A 21,706-nucleotide genomic window follows, 5' to 3' on the forward strand; every position below is an offset into this window, starting at 1 on the left:
AGAAGAGACGTGAATGGTTGGTATTTGGTTTCAGTAAACTCTGACATGTACACAAACCTATAGTGCTTGGACAGCAGTCTGAAGGCCTACCAGATAACTAAGCAGTTCAGCTGAGATGAGTAGCATGTCTACACTGAGTGTACAAAACATATTGAGTTGCACCTCCTTTTGCCCTCAGAACAGCCTCAATTCGTCGGGCATGGACTACAAGGTGTTGAAAGCATTCCACAGGGATGCTGGCCCATGTTGACTCCAATGCTTCCCGCAGTTGTCTATGTCATGTTTTGTACATTCAGTGTATATGGAGCAAACAGTGCTTTTGTAACCACTGATAATAAAAATACAACATTTTAAGTTATGCCAATGACATTGAGTCCAAACATCTGTATGACCTCGCATATGTATGTGATCATCTCTCTCTCTTTCTCTTCTCTTTCCCCCTCTTTCCCCTCTCTCTCTCCCTCCCCCTTTATCTCTCTCCCTATCTATCTCTCTCCCTCCCCTCTCTCTTCCTTTCTCTCTCCCTCCCTCTCTCCCTTTACCTCTCAGAGTGAGGAGAAGGTGCGCCAGCTACAGGAGTTGTTGGAGTTGGCAGAGCAGAGACTGGCTCAGACCATGAGGAAGGCTGAGACACTACCAGAGGTGGAGGCAGAGTTAGCACAGAGGGTGGCAGCCCTCACCAAGGTAACAACACACACAGTCACAGTCCTAAATATACAGAGGCTGGATGTCAATCGAACCCACCATAGCAATCTTGATGCACGCACACTTGTTATTCTGACAACAGGAAAGTATCTAGCTGTAAGGGGACGGTATCTGGTATTAGTTGTAGGATTTCACAGTAACCAAAACAGTACCTATTTTTTGACAATGTGAAAAAGGAATGCAGGTTTGATTGAGTTGGGTCCTGTGTCTCCCCCTGCAGGCTGAGGAGCGACATGGCAACGTGGAGGAGAGACTCAGACAGCTGGAGTCACAACAGGAGGAGAAGAACCAGGAACTGGGCAGGGTGTGTGTGTGTGTGTGTGTGTGTGGGTGTGTGTGTGGGCGTGCGTGCGTGCGTGTGTTATACTGTAGTCTTGGCAACAGTTTGGGGAAGGCCCTTTTCCTGTTTCAGCATGACAATGTCCCCGTGCAAATGGTTTTTCGAGATCGATATGGAAGAACTTGACTGGCCTGCACAGAGCCCTGACCTCAACCCTACCGAACACCTTTGGGATGATTTGGAATGCCGACTGCGAGCCAGGCTTAATCGCCCAACATCAGTGCCCAACCTCACTAATGCTCTTGTGGCTGAATAGAAGCAAGTCCCCGCAGCAATGTTCCAACATCTAGTGGAAAGCCTTCCCAGAAGAGTGGATGCTGTTATAGCAGCAAAGGGGGACCAACTCCATATTAATGCCCATGATTTTGGAATGAGATGTTCGACAAGCAGCTGTCCACATACTTTTGGTCATGTAGTGTAGATATCCTTTACATTTAGAGCATCACACACTCACTATGCCGTGCTCTATAAATATGAGCCAAATCCACACATTTCTAGCTTTAGCCTGTTTCCCCTACCCCACATAGCTCTGATTGGCTGATATATTTAGAATTTGAATAATTCACGCATGTCTAGTTTCTATCTCTGCATATGAGCTCATGAGTATAGTTAAATGAGTCCAATGAGGAAACAGCTGTGAATGTGTGTGTGTGGTTGAGATACGATATCAAGGTAGTTTTCCCACTGACTGCATAATACAATGTTGTCAAATCAAGTCCTTTCACTCTCATTCTGTTTCCTGGTGCTGTGCTCATGGAGTGTATGGAGTGCTTCTGTATTTGGGTGACAATAGTCATGAACTTGTTTAAACCTCTCTCTCTTTCTAACACTCTCTTTCTCTGTCTCTCCCTTTCTCTCTCAGGCACGTCAGAGAGAGAAGATGAATGAAGAACATAACAAGCGTTTGTCTGACACAGTGGACCGTCTGCTCACTGAGTCTAACGAGAGACTGCAGCTCCACCTTAAAGAACGCATGGCAGCACTGGAGGACAAGGCATGGCCCGCCACACATACACACACACACACACACACATACAGTGAGGGAAAAAAGTATTTGATCCCCTGCTGATTTTGTATGTTTGCCCACTGACAAATAAATGATCAGTCTATAATTTAAATGGTAGGTTTATTTGAACAGTGAGAGACAGAATAACAACAACAAAATCCAGAAAAACGCATGTCAAAAATGTTATAAATTGATTTGCATTTTAATGAGGGAAATAAGTATTTGACCCCCTCTCAATAAGAAAGATTTCTGGCTCCCAGGTGTCTTTTATACAGGTAACGAGCTGAGATTAGAAGCACACTCTTAAAGGGAGTGCTCCTAATCTCAGTTTGTTACCTGTATAAAAGACACCTGTCCACAGAAGCAACCAATCAATCAGATTCCAAACTCTCCACCATGGTCAAGACCAAAGAGCTCTCCAAGGATGTCAGGGACAAGATTGTAGACCTACACAAGGCTGGAATGGGCTACAAGACCATCGCCAAGCAGCTTGGTGAGAAGGTGACAACAGTTGGTGTGATTATTCACAAATGGAAGAAACACAAAAGAACTGTCAATCTCCCTCGGCCTGTGGCTCCATGCAAGATCTCACCTCGTGGAGTTGCAATGATCATGAGAACGGTGAGGAATCAGCCCAGAACTACACGGGAGGATCTTGTCAATGATCTCAAGGCAGCTGGGACCATAGTCACCAAGAAAACAATTGGTAACACACTACGCCGTGAAGGACTGAAATCCTGCAGCGCCCGCAAGGTCCCCCTTCTCAAGAAAACACATATACAGGCCCGTCTGAAGTTTGTCAATGAACATCTGAATGATTCAGAGGAGAACTGGGTGAAAGTGTTGTGGTCAGATGAGACCAAAATCGAGCTCTTTGGCATCAACTCAACTCGCCGTGTTTGGAGGAGGAGGAATGCTGCCTATGACCCCAAGAACACCATCCCCACCGTCAAACATGGAGGTGGAAACATTATGCTTTGGGGGTGTTTTTCTGCTAAGGGGACAGGACAACTTCACCGCATCAAAGGGATGATGGATGGGGCCATGTACCATCAAATCTTGGGTGAGAACCTCCTTCCCTCAGCCAGGGCATTGAAAATGGGTCGTGGATGGATATTCCAGCATGACAATGACCCAAAACACACGCCCAAGGCAACAAAGGAGTGGCTCAAGAAGAAGTACATTAAGGTCCTGGAGTGGCCTAGCCAGTCTCCAGACCTTAATCCCATAGAAAATCTGTGGAGGGAGCTGAAGGTTCGAGTTGCCAAACGTCATTCTCGAAACCTTAATGACTTGGAGAAGATCTGCAAAGGGGAGTGGGACAAAATCCCTCCTGAGATGTGTGCAAACCTGGTGGCCAACTACAAGAAATGTCTGACCTCTGTGATTGCCAACAAGGGTTTTGCCACCAAGTACTAAGTCATGTTTTGCAGAGGGGTCAAATACTTATTTCCCCCATTAAAATGCAAATCAATTTATAACATTTTTGACATGTGTTTTTCTGGATTTTTTTGTTGTTATTCTGTCTCTCACTGTTCAAATAAACCTACCATTAAAATTATAGACTGATCATGTCTTTGTCAGTGGGCAAACGTACAAAATCAGCATGGGATCAAATACATTTTTCCCTCACTGAAAATATATGATGTACTCAGGCGTCTAGACTAGTGATTCCCAAACTATAGCTGAACAGTGATATCATATCCTCTTCCTGTTGGTTCCAGAACTCCCTGATTCAGGATCTGGAGAACTCCCAGAAACAGCTGGAGGAGTTCCACCACACCAGGGTGAGTCAGGCCTGGACACACAACACATCCCTCTATCCATCCAACGTGATATTCATTTAAACTTTTCACACACAAACAATGTCCAATCCCACAATGCCTTTCTTCGTCAGGAGCGTTTGATTGGTGAGATTGAGAAGATGCGGAATGAGATCGACCACTTGAAACGCCGAAGCGGAGTGTTTGGAGATGGATCACACCCACGGTACACAGACACACACACACTAGTCCCACACTTGCTCCATACTAGCACCCTATACTGACCAGGTCTTCTCTGTGTGTGTGTGTGTGTGTGTGTGTGTGTGTATAGGTCTCACATGGGCAGTGCCAGCGACCTGCGTTTCTCAGTGGTAGAGGGGCAGGATGGACACTACAGCTCTGCGGTCATCAGACGGGCACAGAAGGGGCGCCTGGCAGCGCTACGCGACGAACCCAACAAGGTAACCACATGCATACATACACACACACACACACACCTGTGTCAAACTTGGTACCCTCCCCTCTGCCCGTGTGTCCAATTTCTGTGCCCATCCCAAGCTATGTCATGAAACACCACATATCCTGTCTTCGTCTCCACATATCCCCTCTCCTCCCTTTTGTTAGTGTCTCCTCTATCCCTCCTCTCTTCCCCTCCTCTCTTTCCCTCCTCTCCCTCATGGCTGATGATCTGATGAGGGCAGTAATATGGCTGATGGTTGTTAAGCTCAACACACTGCATTTGTCCCTCATTGCATAAAGCTCTCACCTAACCAATCTTTCTCTCTCTGACCCCTGCTACCTTGGACGTATGTGTGATGTAAGTGGTATTTCTTTATCAACATGTGTGTTTATAAAGTGTTTAAATATATGAGGTGTGAGTGTGGATTTGTTTGGGTATCTGAGCAGACTGTGTTTAATCTAATGTGTGTAATGTGTAACTATCGTACAGGTGTATGCCGTGTGTGTGTGTATCTTTAAAAATATATATATATACAGTATATATCTATTTTAAAATTTAAAATTTTACCCCCATTTTCTCCCCAATTTCAATCTTGTCTCATCGCTGAAACTCCCCAACGGGCTCGGGAGGCGAAGGTCGAGTCATGCGTCCTCCGAAACGTGACCCGCCAAACCGTGCTTCTTAACACCTGCCCACTTAACCTGGAAGCCAGCCGCACCAATGTGTCGGAGGAAACACCGTTCAACAGACGACTGAGGTCAGCCTGCAGGCGCCCGGCCTGCCACAAGGAGTCGCTAGAGCGCGATGAGCCAAGTAAAGTCCCCCCGGCCAAACCCTCCCCTAACCCGGACGACGCTGGGCCAATTGTGCGCTGCCCTATGGGACTCCCGATCACGGCTGGTTGTGATACAGCCCAGGATCGAACCCGGGTCTGTAGTGACTGCAATGCAGTGCCTTAGAACGCTGCGCTACTCGGGAGGCCCATGTGTGTATCTATCGTAATGGTGTGTGCGGTGTCTAACAGTGTGTGTTTGTGTATTTACCCTACAGGTGTGTGCGGTGTGTGAGCAGGACTACTCGTCTCTACGCAGCAGCGTCAGTCACCTCCTGGGCAGTGACATGGAGGCGGAGTCAGACCTAGATGATGATGTTAGCTCCGTCCTCCTGTCACCCAGCGGCCAATCAGATGCACAGACTCTGGCTCTGATGTTGCAGGAGCAGCTGGATGCCATCAATGAGGAGATCAGGTAGGAGAACACAACAACGTAGACACTATCACAATACCCACTATCTCCCTCCCTACCTTCCACCATAATATCTCCAGCATTTTCCAGAATCTGAAGCCTTGACTTCCTCCTTTACAGAGGGTTTTGTTACTCCTAGGCGATGTGAAAGTTCTTTCCCTCATTTTTGATGCACCATTATTCTTTAACTCACACACCCATGAAACATGCTTTATACTGCTGGTTATTATGTGTGTATTTTATTTATTTATTTTTATTTAACCTTTATTTAACTAGGCAAGAACAAATTCTTATTTACAATGACGGCCTACACCGGCCAAACCCGGATAACGCTGGGCCAATTGTGCGCTGCCCTATGGGACTCCCAATCACGGCCGGTTGTGATACAGCCTGGAATCGAACCAGGGGGTCTGTAGTGACGCCTCAAGCACTGAGATGCAGTGCCTTAGACCGCTGCGGGAGTATGATGTAGTTATTATGTGTGTATGATGTAGTTATTATGTGTGTATGATGTAGTTATTATGTGTGTATGGTGTAGTTATTATGTGTGTATGATGTAGTTATTATGTGTGTATGATGTAGTTATTATGTGTATATGGTGTAGTTATTATGAGTGTATAGTGTAGTTATTATGTGTGTATGATGTAGTTATTATGTGTGCATGATGTAGATATTATGTGTGTATGATGTGTGTATCATGTCTCATCCCACTGTACTCTCTCTGGTGTTTAGGATGATCCAAGTGGAGAGGGAGTCTGCTGACCTCAGGGCAGATGAGATAGAGTCTCGTGTGAACAGCGGTAGCATGGACGGACTCAACGTTACACTCCGCCCCCGAACCATGCCCACCTCAGCCACTGCCCAATCCCTGGCCTCCTCCTCGTCCCCGCCCAACAGCGGACGCTCCACCCCCAAACACAACACCCACAATGCCAGCCACCAGCTGGGAATCATGACCCTGGTGAGACGCACACATGCACATGCACACACACAAACACACACACTCAACCATCAGAGATGACTAACCTGAATGCATGTTTGGATTGATATACTCACACGCAATGTTTACAGTGTGAAACAAAAAGTCCCTCAACTGCTGCTTATGCATTCTCTCTTCAGTAACTCCAGTAACTGGTTTTGATTGTATGTCTAACACCTGGTTGTTTCTAACTATGTGTTGGTGTGTCTGTGCCTCCCTCCTGTCTCTAACAGCCTAGCGACTTAAGGAAACACCGCAGGAAAATAGCAGTAAGTCGGTTTTCGCTTCATCTACAAAACTAAGAGAGGCAGTACAGTTCCCACGATTTGGAGAGGTACTGAAATTAACACAGCGATTGGAAGGACAGGATCATTCCCACTGGACAAGCTGTTGTCACAGCCTCTCTGAGAAAGTGTTGGCTCCTATTTGAAGTCTACTGACACAGGTAAAAGAGTCTTTCTCACCTTTCTCTCTCCCTTTTGCTCTCCCTCTCTCTCTCCCTCCAGTCTCCAGTGGAAGCTCGTGAGGATAAGGCTACTATCAAATGTGAGACATCTCCCCCCTCCTCCCCCCGCAGTCTGAGACTGGAGACCAACTTCGCCCAGCTCACTGGCAGTCTGGAGGACGGACGAGGGTAAACACACACACACACACACACACACACAGACACACAACCCTCCCTCCCCCACATACACACACTTATTCTTTCAATCACACTTATACTTTGTGACTCTCTCACTCTCTCTCTACAGGGGTAAAGCGAAGAAGGGCATCAAGTCGTCTATAGGTCGTCTGTTTGGGAAGAGCAAGGAGAAGGGCAGGATGGAGGGAGGAGGGACACTGGGGAGGGAGGGACAGCCTCTACCTGCCCTGATGCCGGGAGGTAACACACCTGTACCTGTACCTGCCTCACCATTACATGTGTCTCCTGTAGGCTACTGTATGTACAGGTATGTGTGAGTGATGCTATGTCTATTATGTTGTGTGTCTCAGTAGACTTTGAGATGACCATCGGAGACACCATGACTCTGGGCAAGCTGGGCACCCAGGCAGAGAGAGACCGCAGGATGAAGAAGAAGTAAGATCTGTCTATATCTCTCCCTCACTCTCTCTCTCACACACACTCTCTCTTTCTCTCTCTATCTAAATACATGGTCAGCTGGTTGTGTCTCTGTCAGTTGAATTGTGAATACAATTTTAGAAGCTGTGAAACCCTGGCCTCAGGCTGTTCTGTAGTGGAATAAAGCATTAGTGTGCTCCAGAGGCCATACTAACATTAGTTGTTTACTCTCTCTCTCTCTCTCTCTCTCTCTCTCTCTCTCTCTCTCTCTCTCTCTCTCTCTCTCTCTCTCTCTCTCTCTCTCTCTCTCTCTCTGTGTGTCTCACTCCCTCTTTCTCTCTTTCCCCTCTGCCCCTGTTTCTCTCTCTCCCCTGTCTCTGTGTCAGACATGAGCTGCTTGAGGAGGCCAGGAGGAGAGGACTGCCCTTCGCCCAGTGGGATGGACCCACCGTGGTCTCCTGGCTAGAGGTATAACCTCTAACCCCTGACGCCTAACCTCCACCACAACCTTACCCTATCCCTAACCCTTCAGATTCCCCTAAACCCTACCTTAACATTGTCCTACCATATAATCACCTGGAGTGTCATACAGTTGGTAGAGCATGGCGCTTGCAATGCCAGGGTTGTGGGTTCGTTTCCCACGGGGGGCCAGTATGGAAATATATGCACTCACTAACTGTAAGTCGCTCTGGATAAGAGCGTCTGCTAAATGACTAAAATGTCAAATGTAAATGATGGTGATGTTGATGGTGGTGGTGGTGATGATGAAGGTGATGCTCTCTCTCACCAACGTAGCTGTGGGTGGGTATGCCTGCCTGGTACGTGGCAGCGTGTCGTGCCAACGTGAAGAGCGGTGCCATCATGTCAGCCCTGTCTGACACAGAGATCCAGAGGGAGATTGGCATCAGTAACCCCCTGCACCGCCTCAAACTACGCCTGGCCATACAGGAGATGGTCTCCTTAACCAGCCCCTCTGCCCCGCTCACCTCAAGAACGGTACACACACACACATACACACACAGCCTCTCTGTATCGCTCACGGTACATATATACACACACACACACACACTGGCCATCACCTGTCACTTCTCACCTATGACCCTGTAATGATAGTGCTTTTGGAGTTGACAGTACTCTTCACTCTGTCCACTGTGCTGCATGGGGTGGAATGGGAAACCTACTCTCTCAACAGTGTGCCAGATACTGCCTGCCTGACACACTCCCTCTCACTACAGTCACTGTATGTGTGTGTGTGTGTGTGCGCGTGCTTCTTTGTGTGTGTGTGTAATTGTGTGTGTGCGTGCGTGCTCTCCCTCTCTGCGCAGTCCTCTGGAAATGTGTGGTTAACTCATGAAGAGATGGAGAACCTGGCTTCCTCCACTAAAGCGGTCAGTGCCATCTGGTTGGCCCCCTCCCCACCACACACACTTCCCTCACACACGCACCACACGCACACTCTGCCCCGCCGTGTTACACATATGCCTGCTTCCGCAAACACTCATCCCCAGCCTCCTATAACTACAACGCATACTGCCTGTATGTTTGTGCCTGGGTTAGCATGTCTTTGGTGTACCATAGTAGGCTCTGTTGTTTTGGTGGGTTATTGTGCGTACATTTATGCTGTTTGTCTGTTATGTTGTGTTGTGTGTGTTGTGCTGTGTCGTATTGTGATTAATTGTGTCTCAGCACTCTGGTGTTAAAGTTGATCCATCTCTCCATATGGCTTTCCTGGGTTCTGTACCTGGTCGGTTACATTGGTGCATGGGACTCGGATCACTTAGTGTATGTGTGATTAGCATTAGCTAACTGTGTGAATGTGTGCGTCTAACCCAATCCGTCCTGTCTCTGCCACGCTGTCAATCACTCAGGAGAATGAGGAGGGCAGCTGGGCTCAGGTGAGATAACTCCTCCCACTAACACTGGTTGTTGTTATCACAACAGTTACCTGAGCCACCATGTCACAGAGAGCACAGTCTCAGACCACACACACATACACACACACCTACCCTTTTGGTTAGTCCACATACACAGATGGACCTCTAAATTGTATCTAATCTCAGCCAAACATACTCACTAACTGTGTCCCTCCTGACACACAGACTCTGGCGTACGGGGATATGAACCATGAGTGGATAGGTAATGAGTGGCTGCCCAGCCTGGGTCTGCCTCAGTACCGCTCCTACTTCATGGAGTGTCTGGTGGACGCCCGCATGCTAGACCACCTCACCAAGAAAGACCTCCGCACACACCTCAAGATGGTCGACAGCTTCCACAGGTCAGTCACCATGGTAACCAGCCAGCCACCACGGCAACAACAACCGTTCTTAGGAGCTGCCATGCAACACTTTCAATATTAATATAGGAAAAATAGGCATACACGTGATGACATATGTATTCAATTTGTGCAGTCAACAATGACATTGTACCAATAAAAATGTGGGAATACAGAATTCACAAAAAAGATTGTGTGTACCAGGGCCAGTCTGCAGTATGGGATTATGTGCTTGAAGAGACTCAATTACGACAGGAAGGACCTGGACCGTCGTAGAGAGGAGAGCATGCATGACATGAAAGGTAAACATCCATGCTCATAGACAGGATCTCTCATTATACAGTGCCTTGCAAAAGTATTCATCCCCCTTGGCGTTTTTCCTATTTTGTTGCATTACAACCTGTAATTTAAATGGATTTTTATTTGGATTTCATGTAATGGACATACACAAAATAGTCCAAATTGGTGAAGAGAAATTATAAAAATAACTTGTTTCAAAAAATTATAAAAATAAATAACTGAAAAATGGTGTGTGCATATGTATTCACCCCCTTTGCTATGAAGCCCCTAAATAAGATCTGGTGCAACCAATTATCTTCAGAAGTCACATAATTAGTTAAATAAAGTCCACCTGTGTGCAATCTAAGTGTCACATGATCTGTCACATGATCTCAGTATATATACACCTGTTCTGAAAGGCCCCAGAGTCTGCAACACCACTAAGCAAGGGGCACCACCAAGCAAGCGGCACCATGAAGACCAAGGAGCTCTCCAAACAGGTCAGGGACAAAGTTGTGGAGAAGTACAGTTGGGTTATAAAAAAAATATCATAAACTTTGAACATCCCACGGTGCACCATTAAATCCATTATTAAAAAATGGAAAGAATATGGTACAACAACAAACCTGCCAAGAGAGGGCCGCCCACCAAAACTCATGGACCAGGCAAGGAGGGCATTAATCAGAGAGGCAACAAAGAGACCAAAGATAACCCTGAAGTAGCTGCAATGCTCCACAGCAGAGATTGGAGTATCTGTCCATAGGACCACTTTAAGCCGTACACTCCACAGAGCTGGGCTTTACGGAAGAGTGGCCAGAAAAAAGCCATTGCTTAAAGAAAAAAATAAGCAAACACGTTTGGTGTTCGCCAAAAGGCATGTGGAAGACTCCCCAAACATATGGAAGAAGGTACTCTGGTCAGATGAGACTAAAATTGAGCTTTTTGGCCATCAAGGAAAACGCTATGTCTGGCGTAAACCCAACACCTCTCATCACCCCGAGAACACCATCCCCACAATGAAGCACGGTGGTGGCAACATCATGCTGTGGGGATGTTTTTCATCGGCAGGGACTGGGAAACTGGTCAGAATTGAAGGAATGATGGATGGCGCTAAATACAGGGAAATTCTTGAGGGAAACCTGTTTCAGTCTTCCAGAGATTTGAGACTGGGACGGAGGTTCACCTTCCAGCAGGACAATGACCCTAAGCATACTGCTAAAGCAACACTCGAGTGGTTTAAGGGGAAACATTTAAATGTCTTGGAATGGGCTAGTAAAAGCCCAGACCTCAATCCAATTGAGAATCTGTGGTATGACTTAAAGATTGCTGTACACCAGCGGAACCCATCCAACTTGAAGGAGCTGCAGTTTTGCCTGAAGAATGGGCAAAAATCCCAGTGGCTAGATGTGCCAAGCTTATAGAGACATACCCGAAGAGAATTGCAGCTGTAATTACTGCAAAAGGTGGCTCTACAAAGTATTAACTTTGGGGGGGGTGAATAGTAATGCACGCTCAAGTTTTCAGTTTTTTTGTCTTATTTCTTGTTTGTTTCACAAGAAAAAATATTTTGCATCTTCAAAGTGTTGTGTAAATGAAATGATACAAAACCCCAAAAAATCAATTTTCATTCCAAGGGGGGTGAATACTTTCTCAAGCCACTGTAAATGTTATCATGTCTCTCAGTTGTCTGTAGACACAGCACCATCAGGTGGTGTAAGAATGACTTACATTTACGTCATTTGGCAGACGCTCTTATCCAGAGTGACTTACAGTAGTAGTGAGTGCATACATTTTTTGTTCTTTTTTTTTTGTTCTCCTTTTTGGTTCCCCGTGGGAATCGAACCCACAACCCTGGCGTTGCAAGCACCATGCTCTAACCAACTGAGCTACACGGGACTTAAGGTGGCTGGATCTCTATGTATGGACAGCTGAGCCTTTTACTGCTATCTCCACACACACACACACCACACCACACCACACACCACACACACACCACACCACACACACACCACACCACACCACACCACACACCACACGCACACCACACCACACACACAACACACCACACCACACCACACCCACACCCACACACACACACACACACCACACCACACCACACCACACACACACACACACCACACACACACCACACCACACCACACCACACTACACCACACACACACACACACACACACACACACTACACCACACACACACACACACACACACACACACAGAGAGAGAACCAGCTAAAGCTTTGCTACCTTATGACCTTCAGCACTGCATATGAACTTGACTCAGCTGTCCTGTCACATCATCAGAAACCCCCCGCCTCACACACAACACCTGTTCCTCACTGAAAAAGCTGGGTGACAGCTGTGCTTATTCAGAACAAAGGGAGTATGCCATTGAGTGTACACTATTGGAGTGTGAATACTTCTGATATGATATTCTCTGTCTGTTTATTAGATGCACTGGTCTATATGCTGTGATAGTAAGATACCTCTCTCTGTCTCTCTCTGTCTATCCCTCTCCCTCTCTCCTCTCCCCCCTCTTTCCATACCCCTCTACCTCCTTCCCCCTTCCCCCTCTTTCCATACCCCCCCTTCCCTCCCTCCCCCTCCCCTCCCTCCCCCCTCCCCTCCCTCCCTCCCTCTCTGTAGATGCGCTAGTGTGGACCAATGAGCAGGTGGTCCACTGGGTCCAGAGTATAGGTCTGAAGGACTACAGTACCAACCTGATGGAGAGTGGAGTCCATGGGGCTCTCATTGCTTTGGATGAGACCTTCGACTACAGCAGCCTGGCTCTCATACTGCAGATCCCCATGCAGAACACACAGGTACACACAGACACACACCCTTGGTCGAGGGACTAGCGTTGTGTAGGAATGACTAGTGCTGTCACGGTGACCGTATTACCGCCACACCGGCAGTCACGAGTCATGACCCAGTCAAATTCCCTGTGACCGTTGGTCACTGTAATCTCATCCAAAACTGCGCAAATGAATGCCGCTTATGGGTAGCCTACCAAACTTGCTAACGGCCCTTGCTAATGGCCTGGTACTCAGCGCTCTATTGTCCCTCTAATTACTCTCTAAACACTTCATAGTTGAATTTGAATAATCTGAATGGTGATGACAAATGGTGATGAGAGTTAGAGCTCCTGTTCGGAAATGGACACGGGAAAGCCCCGGAAAATGCATAAATACATTTGAAAAAGGCGTTCTGAAAGGACCTAAAAGACAACCGGTCCAATCTGAGTGAGGGAAGCAGCAGGAAAGCCAATTGTTTTGCTACTTTATTCAACCGGAGCCATTGAGAGAGAGAGAGAGAGAGAGAGAGAGAGAGAGAGAGAGAGAGAGAGAGAGAGAGAGAGAGAGAGAGAGAGAGAGAGAGAGAGAGAGAGAGAGAGAGAGAGAGAGAGAGAGAGAGAGAGAGAGAGAGAGAGAGAGAGAGAGAGAGAGAGAGAGAGAGAGAGAGAGAGAGAGAGAGAGAGAGAGAGAGAGAGACTGTAGACTATTAGGGAGCAGGGGCCGGGTGTGTGAGTAAGACACTGGAGGCTCGGAGCACCAGACCAGGCACGGAGGGAGAGACCACAACCACTGTTATCTCACGGTAGACTAACTTCTTGCTAGTTATTTATCATCCCATTACATAGTACCTGTCTTGACTGCTTCAAACCGAGAGAAGCTAGGTTTATTGAGGCTAGCCATAACGTTACTGCTCTTCTCACCGTCCTACAGTTAGCCTATACATAATAGAACGGACGTCCCCATTCAAGTCAATGATGGCATAATAGGTGGACTGGCAGCCATTTTGAGTGTACCCGTTGGAGCAAAGCAGGAAGTAAAAGCAGGACGTAAAAGCAGGAGGTATACCCATCAGTCTGTGCTGTGATTTGTTGATTAAACTCAACTGACGTTACAAAAAATACAGTCCATTGCATGAGCCACATCAGTTAGCATCATCTGAATGAACATTCTACATTACCATGGAAATGATTGCATCACAATACCAGGCAGCCATTGCGAGTGTACCGATGAGTTTACCAGTCAAATTGCCAGGGTTAGAGGTTCCAAACCTGTCCTATTCATTCTATTTCTATGGTGTGGAAGCCCGGAGATGCTAAACATGTTTATGTTAATTAACGGTCAATTACCGTGAGACCGGCAGTCATTTGCATGACAATTACCGGCTGACAGCCCTAGGAGTGACGCCAGCTGTCTATATGCTGTATATCTATATGCTGTGTGTGTGTGCAACAGGCTCGGCAGGTTCTGGAGAGAGAATTCAACAACGTCCTGGCCCTGGGCACTGACCGCCGATTGGAGGAGGTGAGTAACAAGGAAATAATGGACCACAAGTGTTTCAGTTCACTTCCTGTGAAATATGGAATCTGTTTCTTTATAACCATTTTGCTTGGTTTTACATGACTGTTTACACTCTCTCTCTCTCTCTCTCTCTCTCTCTCTCTCTCTCTTTCTCTTTCTCTTTCTCTTTCTCTCTCTCTCTCTCTCTCTCTCTCTCTCTCTCTCTCTCTCTCTCTCTCTCTGTAGAGTGGGGATGATAAGACGTTCCGCCGCTCTCCATCGTGGCGTAAACGTTTCAGAGCGCGGGAGGGAGGTGGGGGAATGGGCATGATGGCGGGCTCCATGGAAACACTGCCCGCTGGGTTCCGTATGCCCTCCATGTCCATGCCCCCGTCTATGGCCCTGGTGCCCAAGAAACAGCTGCAACCAGAAGGTGTGTGTGTTTGGAAGGGGGTACTGTGTATTCATAGTTAAATGAATTGCAGTCGTGTGGATGTGATGTGAGTTTGTTTTGCGATTCACTGACAATGCAAGCACTAACAATAAAAGCCACCAAATAATTTCATCTTAACGCTCGGTGTGTGTGAGGGCATTCATGCGTTTGTGAGTGTGTGCCGTTCTCTCTGCTTTGCCTGTCTCACTGCACGCTGTCTCCTCTCTGTCCCGCTCTGCCACGCCCACTTCTGCCACACACTGTCTAGCTCCTCCCCCGGCTCCCCAGAGACTCGACCCCTCTGCTGTACGGACGTACTCATGCTAACTCCACTCCACTTACTAACAGGAGCTAACGCTAACAGGTAAGACAACCTAGCAATGCTAACAAATGGCTAGGGCCATTAGCCTATTCCTGACTGAGCAATGCTAACAAAGGGGATAGGGAAACCTCATGCTAATTCCACCCCAGTTACTAACATAAGAGTAAATAAATAAATAAAATAAGAGCTAATCCTACTCTCTCTCTCCATCTTTCTTTCTCTCCCTCGCTTTCTCCTTCCTTCTTTCTTTGTGTCTCTCTCAGTGCATTCCCATTATCTGTATGGACACATGCTTGCGGCCTTTCGAGAGTGACATGCCGAATTTGGGAGAGATCTTGACGTTTAGGGACCTGTATCCAGCGTCACCTCTCACCTTCTCCGTGGGACACGTGCAATACGGAGGTGACCTCTGACTTTTTGACCTTTGAACTCTGACCGTGCTCAATGGCCACACTCACTGCTGTAAAGGAGACTCGGCCTAGTCTCTATTCCCAGTAAACCCAGTACCCCCAGTAGCCTTGTTGTTGTGGTGTTGTGCTCCCGCGTAGTCCTAATTCCTAATCTGTGGGTTCTAGTCCTAATTCCTAATCTGTGGGTTCTAGTCCTAATTCCTAATCTGTGGGTTCTAGTCCTAATTCCTAATCTGTCGGTACTAGTCCTAATTCCTAATCTGTGGGTTCTAGTCCTAATTCCTACTCTGTGGATTCTAGACCTAATTCCTAATTTGTGGGTACTAGTCTAACTCTAGTCTAACTCCTGGGTGTTTCCCACCTACACGTCGTCCCCTCTCGGTTATGCAAGGTATTCATCATTTATTGTCTCTCTTTGTAAATAAAATGGATGACATATGTTTTTTTATATAAATATATATAAATATATATATTGGAATTATATATGGAGAATATTATAATAATATCATTGCTGTATGAAACCCAATGCCCTGTATTCGGTGGTGACTGTTCTATTTGTGTGTTGGACCTCTGTGTGTCTTATATGCTGTCAGTGTCTGGAATGCCAGTTATATGAGGGACTCACTAAGCAGGGGTCTGTTACTCTATGTCAATACTACTACTATGATTCTCAGCCACAGGTTCTTGGGTCCAGACCTAAACGGTTCAGTTACCTTTCCTGCCTTTTATCCCCTACTTTCCTTCTCTCTTGTCATATCTCCTTTCCTCCTTCCCCATCTCCTTTCCTCCTTCCCCATCTCCTTTCCTCCTTCCTCATCTCCTTTCCTCCTTCCCTTTCTCCACTTGTTTCCTCCTTTCCTTCCTTTATTTTACACTATGTGGCTATCATGAGTAGAGTAAGTGATCCTGTAGATATGAGAGGGTACAGTATGAGCTGTGTGTGTAAATGAAAGCAATAGGCTCAAATATTTTAGACTTAAGGGAAACAGCATGTTATGAAAGCCAAACCCTAGACTAACCTCCATGGATGGATGGTGTTGTTTTTCTCTACTTCGTTTCAAATCAAACAGTAAATTGCTGCTAGGCATCAGCCAAATAAAATCCTCACAAACAGGACACCTGACAGAGACAGTGATGATGCCATATATGGACTTTTCCCCTGCCGCCCCCTTCCTGTCCAGTTGCCATGGGGATGTGAAAGTGGCCAATGATGCTGCCTGAGCACTAGCAAGTGTTGTGTGTATGCCCTCCTCTCCTCCAATGAGAGAGCTCTATCAGTGAACTAGTGAAGTGTTGGATGGGTGTATTCCTTTTTATTTTACAGCCAATGTTTTAAAGGTGTCTAAAAGGTGTAATGTGCTACTGTGGCAGCTATGAGTACTGTATGTGTATTTATTCCAGGTGTGAAATTATGCTGACAAATCAAGATTTTATTATTTGGCTATTTAAAAAGTGTATTGTATTTATGACACTATAGACATAAGTAAAGCTGTTTTTTTAAAAGATAAATGTTGATGTTGTGTGTTCATTTTCAGGTGATGGTTGGCATGCAAGTGTGTGCGTGCGTGTTAAGACGTTAACAGTGGCCAAGTATTGAAAATGGTCTTTAATGCAAGTTTAGACAGAAATATCACTTCTTGTGACATCTACAAATACACAACAATCTTTATTATAAAACTCAAAAATAAGTTAGCAAAAAAATAGAAAATAAAATAGCAAAACCACTCTGTAGAAAACGGAACGTATTTACATCACTAGCATTCATTACTAGTTTAAATTAAGCAGATGTCATTGGTCAAAACTGCCATGGTACATATTGGCCCCACAAATAATAAACTAATGTTTTTAAGCATAACACACGCAAACAGAATGCAAGATAGATCAGGGAAAGATTTAGAAAAGGAGGAAAAATAGATTTCTCTGCATTAAGTCAGGACAGAAAACCATCATTCTCATTGCTCCTTTCCAGTGGCACTTAGGGCCTCAGTCCTAACTTGAGATCCACACAGGTAGCTGGATTTTTGTCCTAAAACATGCATTGATTGATGTCAGTGGGTTCTCAGGTTAGGATCTGACCTGTAACCTACTGGGAGGGAGATGTGGACCACAGGGTTTGGTAGGTAGGAAATAAGGCCTCAGGCCTGGAAGATGTGTGAGGGCTTTGGGTTTGGGTTAGGGCCAGGAAATAGTCCTGCTCACATGACCTGACTAGGAAAAACCTCCTGGCCCATGTTGGTGTGTGTGGTGTGTGGCTGTGTATGGTGGTGTGTGGGTGTGTGTGGTGTGTGGGTGTGTATGGTGCTGTGTGGTGTGTAGGTGTGTATGGTGCTGTGGTGTGTGGGTGTGTATGGTGCTGTGTGGTGTGTGGGTGTGTATGGTGCTGTGTGGTGTGTGGGTGTGTACGGTGCTGTGTGGTGTGTGGGTGTGTATGGTGCTGTGTGGTGTGTTGGTGTGTGTATGGTGCTGTGGGTGTGTATGGTGCTGTGTGGGTGTGTATGGTGCTGTGTGGTGTGTGGGTGTGTATGGTGCTGTGTGGTGTGTATGGTATGTGGGTGTGTATGGTGCTGTGTGGTGTGTGGGTGTGTATGGTGCTGTGTGGTGTGTGGGTGTGTATGGTGCTGAGTGGTGTGTGGGTGTGTATGGTGCTGGGTGGGTGTGTATGGTGCTGGGTGGTGTGTGGGTGTGTATGGTGCTGTGTGGTGTGTATGGTGCTGGGTGGTGTGTATGGTGCTGGGTGGTGTGTATGGTGCTGGGTGGTGTGTATGGTGCTGTATGGTGCTGGGTGGTGCTGGTTGGTGCTGTATGGTGCTGGGTGGTGTGTATGGTGCTGGGTGGTGCTGTATGGTGCTGGGTGGTGCTGTATGGTGCTGGGTGGTGTGTATGGTGCTGGATGGTGCTGGGTGGTGTGTATGGTGCTGGGTGGTGCTGGGTGGTGTGTATGGTGCTGGGTGGTGTGTATGGTGCTGGGTGGTGTGTATGGTGCTGGGTGGTGTCCCAGTGATAGTTTGTACCTAGCTGGGACATACAGGCCCTGCCCTTCTTTCCTCCCTTCATTGAAGTAGTCACTGATCTAACATGATTGGATAGGTGGAATGTACAGTAGGTTCCGCTGCATAGCTTTCACCTATCCAGTTATATCACATCAGTGACTACCTCCTCACGGAAGGGAGGAAAAAAGGGTGGATTTGTGCTGTATTGGACCTGTTAACAGCACACGTGTGGATGCTGCTCTGGGTTTATTTGGGAATGTCCACAGGTACAGGGTAGGCCACCGGAGCCCCCTCTGCTGCTGTGATGCTGTCCACGATGGACGTCAGAGAGCGCAGGTTAGTCTGCTCTGGAGAGTCTGCACTCAGGAGGTCTAGAGACAGGAGAGAGAGAGAGCTTCAAAACTAACATTTTCACAAGTTCTGGGTGCAATGCTGAAATGTAATACAGTGTGTGTTTACCCTCGTTGCTGTAGCTCTGGGTACAGTGGTCTGAGGTGTTGCTCCACTCTGGGCTGCTACAGCAGGTGCTGCCTGATCCCTGCTCGCTCGACGACGAGACCTGTTACCATGGAGACAAGGCACTGTCAGTCACCCCGCTTTATATGACACGTCACGCCCCGACGATGCCAGTGACACACACATAATCTCATTCACAACTATACAAACACACTACGCTACTCACAACGACAAACACACACTACTATTGATAATCTCTGTCTGTCGTAGCTAAGAAGCTTGTGTTGCCTGTCTAGACAGCTCTTTTCAATGATTCATCAAACAAACATTATTATTATTTTTATGTCGTTTAGCAGACGCTCTTATCCAGAACGACTTACAGTAGTGAGTGCATACATTTTCATATTTTTTTGTACTGGTCCCCCGTGGGAATCAAACCCACAACCCTGGCGTTGCAAGCGCCATGCTCTACCAACTGAAACACACACACTACGCTATCCACAACTCCGCTCACTACACTCACAGCTTTATCAATTACTTTATGAATGAACTATTGTACTACTGTGTCATAACAAATCATCCATTACAACTGTTTCTGAAAGCTGGTAGGTTAAGATGAATCTAAATCAAGATTAGGTGAGCACTCAGTGAGTGTTGTGTTTGAAGTACTTAAGAGGAATAAGAAGAATGTATGTAGCATGTCTCTTAAAACCAAAGCCATAGCAGCACTCTCAAAGGAATTCACACACGCCAGGGTGAAATGTTTAAATATCCCTCTAAGTGCTGTTCTGTCTGCGTTGTTAGTGGATGGTTTGATGGGGGCTCTGTCCGTGGTACTTGTCTATGACAACTGTCAATTAAGAGTTCTGTTCTGGAGCTGCTCTGTTGAAACCGTGTATTCTACGAGAGGCGAACCCCATATATCAGAGTTTAAACACCACACATATACCTACCCTCCTACCAGACTCATACTAGCACACACAGACATATAAAAAGCCTGCACTTTACACCTAACATACCCAACCGCCATACCTGCCTTACCTAAAGCACTGTTTATACCTGTAGGCCTACGTGTAGTAAAATAACATTATTTCCCACATTTTGGGGGGCGATTATCCCCATCCATGTAATGCGCATCCGTTTCCAAGTCTCTCTGGTCCCTCTTCCTTCACGCCTCATTCCCTTCATCCCTCACCGGTCTGCCTCTCCCTCTTTGACACCTCTCTCCTCCACTGTGTCATTCCCTATTCACCTCTTTTCTCTCATTGTGCCTTTTCCTCTTTCTCTTCCACCTCAATCTCTGACCCTCCAGTCCTCATTTATCTCTGTTAACCTCCCTCCATCCCTCTCTCCTCCCTTCTACCTTGCTCTTTCTCCCAGTCCTCTACTCTAGGTTGCTGTGGTTCCTCCATCCCTCACTCCGTCCATCCCTTCCTCCCTCCCTCCGTCCCTGTCTCCTACTCACCCTGGGTTGGGCAGGTCCGGTGCGGTAGTGTAGGCCCTGTGCTCCCTGGTCGTTCTCCTGCTGGTTGAGGGAGGAGACAAGTGCCTGCAGCCTCTCAATATACTGGATGGCACTCCTCAGGATCTCCACCTTGGGCAGCCTCTGGTTGGGGTTCATCAGGGTGCTCCTCTTCAGGGCCTCGAATGCCTCGTTCACCTTCTTCAGCCTCCTCTTCTCCCGCATCGTGGCCGCTTTCCGTCGGTCCATGGTCACAGTCTTGCGTTTGCACAGCTTGCAGGCCCAGGGTAGGCACTGGCCGGGGCATTGGGGCTCCGGGTGGGGGGAGAGACCAGAGGAGGATGCCTTGTCCTCCATACCTCCACCCACCCCTACCCCGACCCCCCCAGATAGACCCCCACACAGCCCCATCATGGAGCCCCCGCGCTCCTGGTAGCCCCCCTGGTCATACCCGCCCGGCAGCCGGGACTGGTAGAAGTTGTCCCCCCCTTCGTAGAAGCGCTGGTCGGGGAAGAAGTAGGGGTTGGTCTCGAAAAGCTCCATACTGGTCGACACTGAAGTTTAGGGGACGAAGACTCCGGTTTGGATCCTCTGGGCTCTACTGTGTGTGTTCTATAGGGGTGTTAGGTCTGATTGTGTTGGAGGGAGTGTGTGAGTGAGCCTCTCCCACTCCTGGCCTGGGTTAGTAGAGAGAGGAAGATGTGTGGAGAACAACTGGTGTGGAGCAGCAACTGCAGGGTGGCATTTAAACCCTCTGACTGCTGCAGGATCACAGGGTTAAATTTAGCACGAGCACAGAGAAACCTGACACGACGTTTAGCTGTTGCTGCACATCTAAACTTCACATCTCTGTTGGGCCCTGCTCTCCAGGGCTTTAGGACCGTGTATATGTGTGTGTGTGTGTGTGTATGTGTATGTGTATGTGTGTGTTTGTGTGTATATGTGTGCATAGGAAGCTATGTCTATGTGCGTGCTCTCGTGTGTGTGTGCATGTGTGTGCATGTGTGCAAGGTAGAGCATCGGCCCATGGTGTAGTAGAGGATGGAATATGATCTGGTTGCCATGGAAATTGATCAGATTACCTCAGATCTGACCCTGGGATCAAAGATGGCTGCCTGATGTCCCCCTCCATGACACCATACCTGAAGTCCCCTACCATACAGTCTACACACAGCTGTCACCTCCACTCTCAAGTCACCATACTTGATGACAGAAA

The 21,706-nt window shown here is 47.3% G+C and overlaps 2 protein-coding genes across 12 annotated transcripts in view; one reads left to right on the forward strand and one right to left on the reverse strand.

Moving 5' to 3' along the window:
• Positions 1–17,091, forward strand: part of LOC121577696 (liprin-alpha-4) — a 163,153-nt gene extending 146,062 nt beyond the window's left edge. For 3 of the 11 annotated variants that reach the window (XM_045223938.1, XM_045223930.1, XM_045223937.1), the window contains exons 8-30: positions 550–684; positions 926–1,009; positions 1,908–2,039; positions 3,776–3,838; positions 3,949–4,040; positions 4,146–4,275; positions 5,325–5,521; positions 6,251–6,479; positions 6,731–6,766; positions 7,004–7,131; positions 7,250–7,380; positions 7,491–7,575; positions 7,944–8,025; positions 8,353–8,553; positions 8,883–8,945; positions 9,426–9,452; positions 9,657–9,832; positions 10,034–10,131; positions 12,772–12,947; positions 14,373–14,441; positions 14,664–14,850; positions 15,119–15,214; positions 15,436–17,091. In XM_045223938.1, the coding sequence (XP_045079873.1) occupies positions 550–684; positions 926–1,009; positions 1,908–2,039; positions 3,776–3,838; positions 3,949–4,040; positions 4,146–4,275; positions 5,325–5,521; positions 6,251–6,479; positions 6,731–6,766; positions 7,004–7,131; positions 7,250–7,380; positions 7,491–7,575; positions 7,944–8,025; positions 8,353–8,553; positions 8,883–8,945; positions 9,426–9,452; positions 9,657–9,832; positions 10,034–10,131; positions 12,772–12,947; positions 14,373–14,441; positions 14,664–14,850; positions 15,119–15,177 (2,580 nt within the window). In that variant the 3' untranslated portion in view covers positions 15,178–15,214; positions 15,436–17,091. The remainder of the gene's footprint in view (positions 1–549; positions 685–925; positions 1,010–1,907; positions 2,040–3,775; positions 3,839–3,948; positions 4,041–4,145; positions 4,276–5,324; positions 5,522–6,250; positions 6,480–6,730; positions 6,767–7,003; positions 7,132–7,249; positions 7,381–7,490; positions 7,576–7,943; positions 8,026–8,352; positions 8,554–8,882; positions 8,946–9,425; positions 9,453–9,656; positions 9,833–10,033; positions 10,132–12,771; positions 12,948–14,372; positions 14,442–14,663; positions 14,851–15,118; positions 15,215–15,435) is intronic. The other 8 variants (XM_045223931.1, XM_045223934.1, XM_045223932.1 and 5 more) reach the window with 8 other exon arrangements.
• A 1,382-nt stretch (positions 17,092–18,473) lies between these two features.
• Positions 18,474–21,218, reverse strand: LOC121578546 (myogenin-like). Its single transcript, XM_041892913.2, has 3 exons — positions 20,494–21,218; positions 19,032–19,131; positions 18,474–18,943 (listed from the first exon to the last, which is right to left on the reverse strand). The coding sequence occupies exons 1-3, from the start codon at positions 21,031–21,033 to the stop codon at positions 18,819–18,821; spliced, it is 765 nt and encodes a 254-aa protein (XP_041748847.2). The 5' UTR covers positions 21,034–21,218; the 3' UTR covers positions 18,474–18,818.
• Between the last annotated feature and the right edge of the window lie 488 nt (positions 21,219–21,706).

Source organism: Coregonus clupeaformis, chromosome 12 (assembly GCF_020615455.1).
Source record: "Coregonus clupeaformis isolate EN_2021a chromosome 12, ASM2061545v1, whole genome shotgun sequence".
NCBI classification, from domain to species: Eukaryota; Metazoa; Chordata; class Actinopteri; order Salmoniformes; family Salmonidae; genus Coregonus; species Coregonus clupeaformis.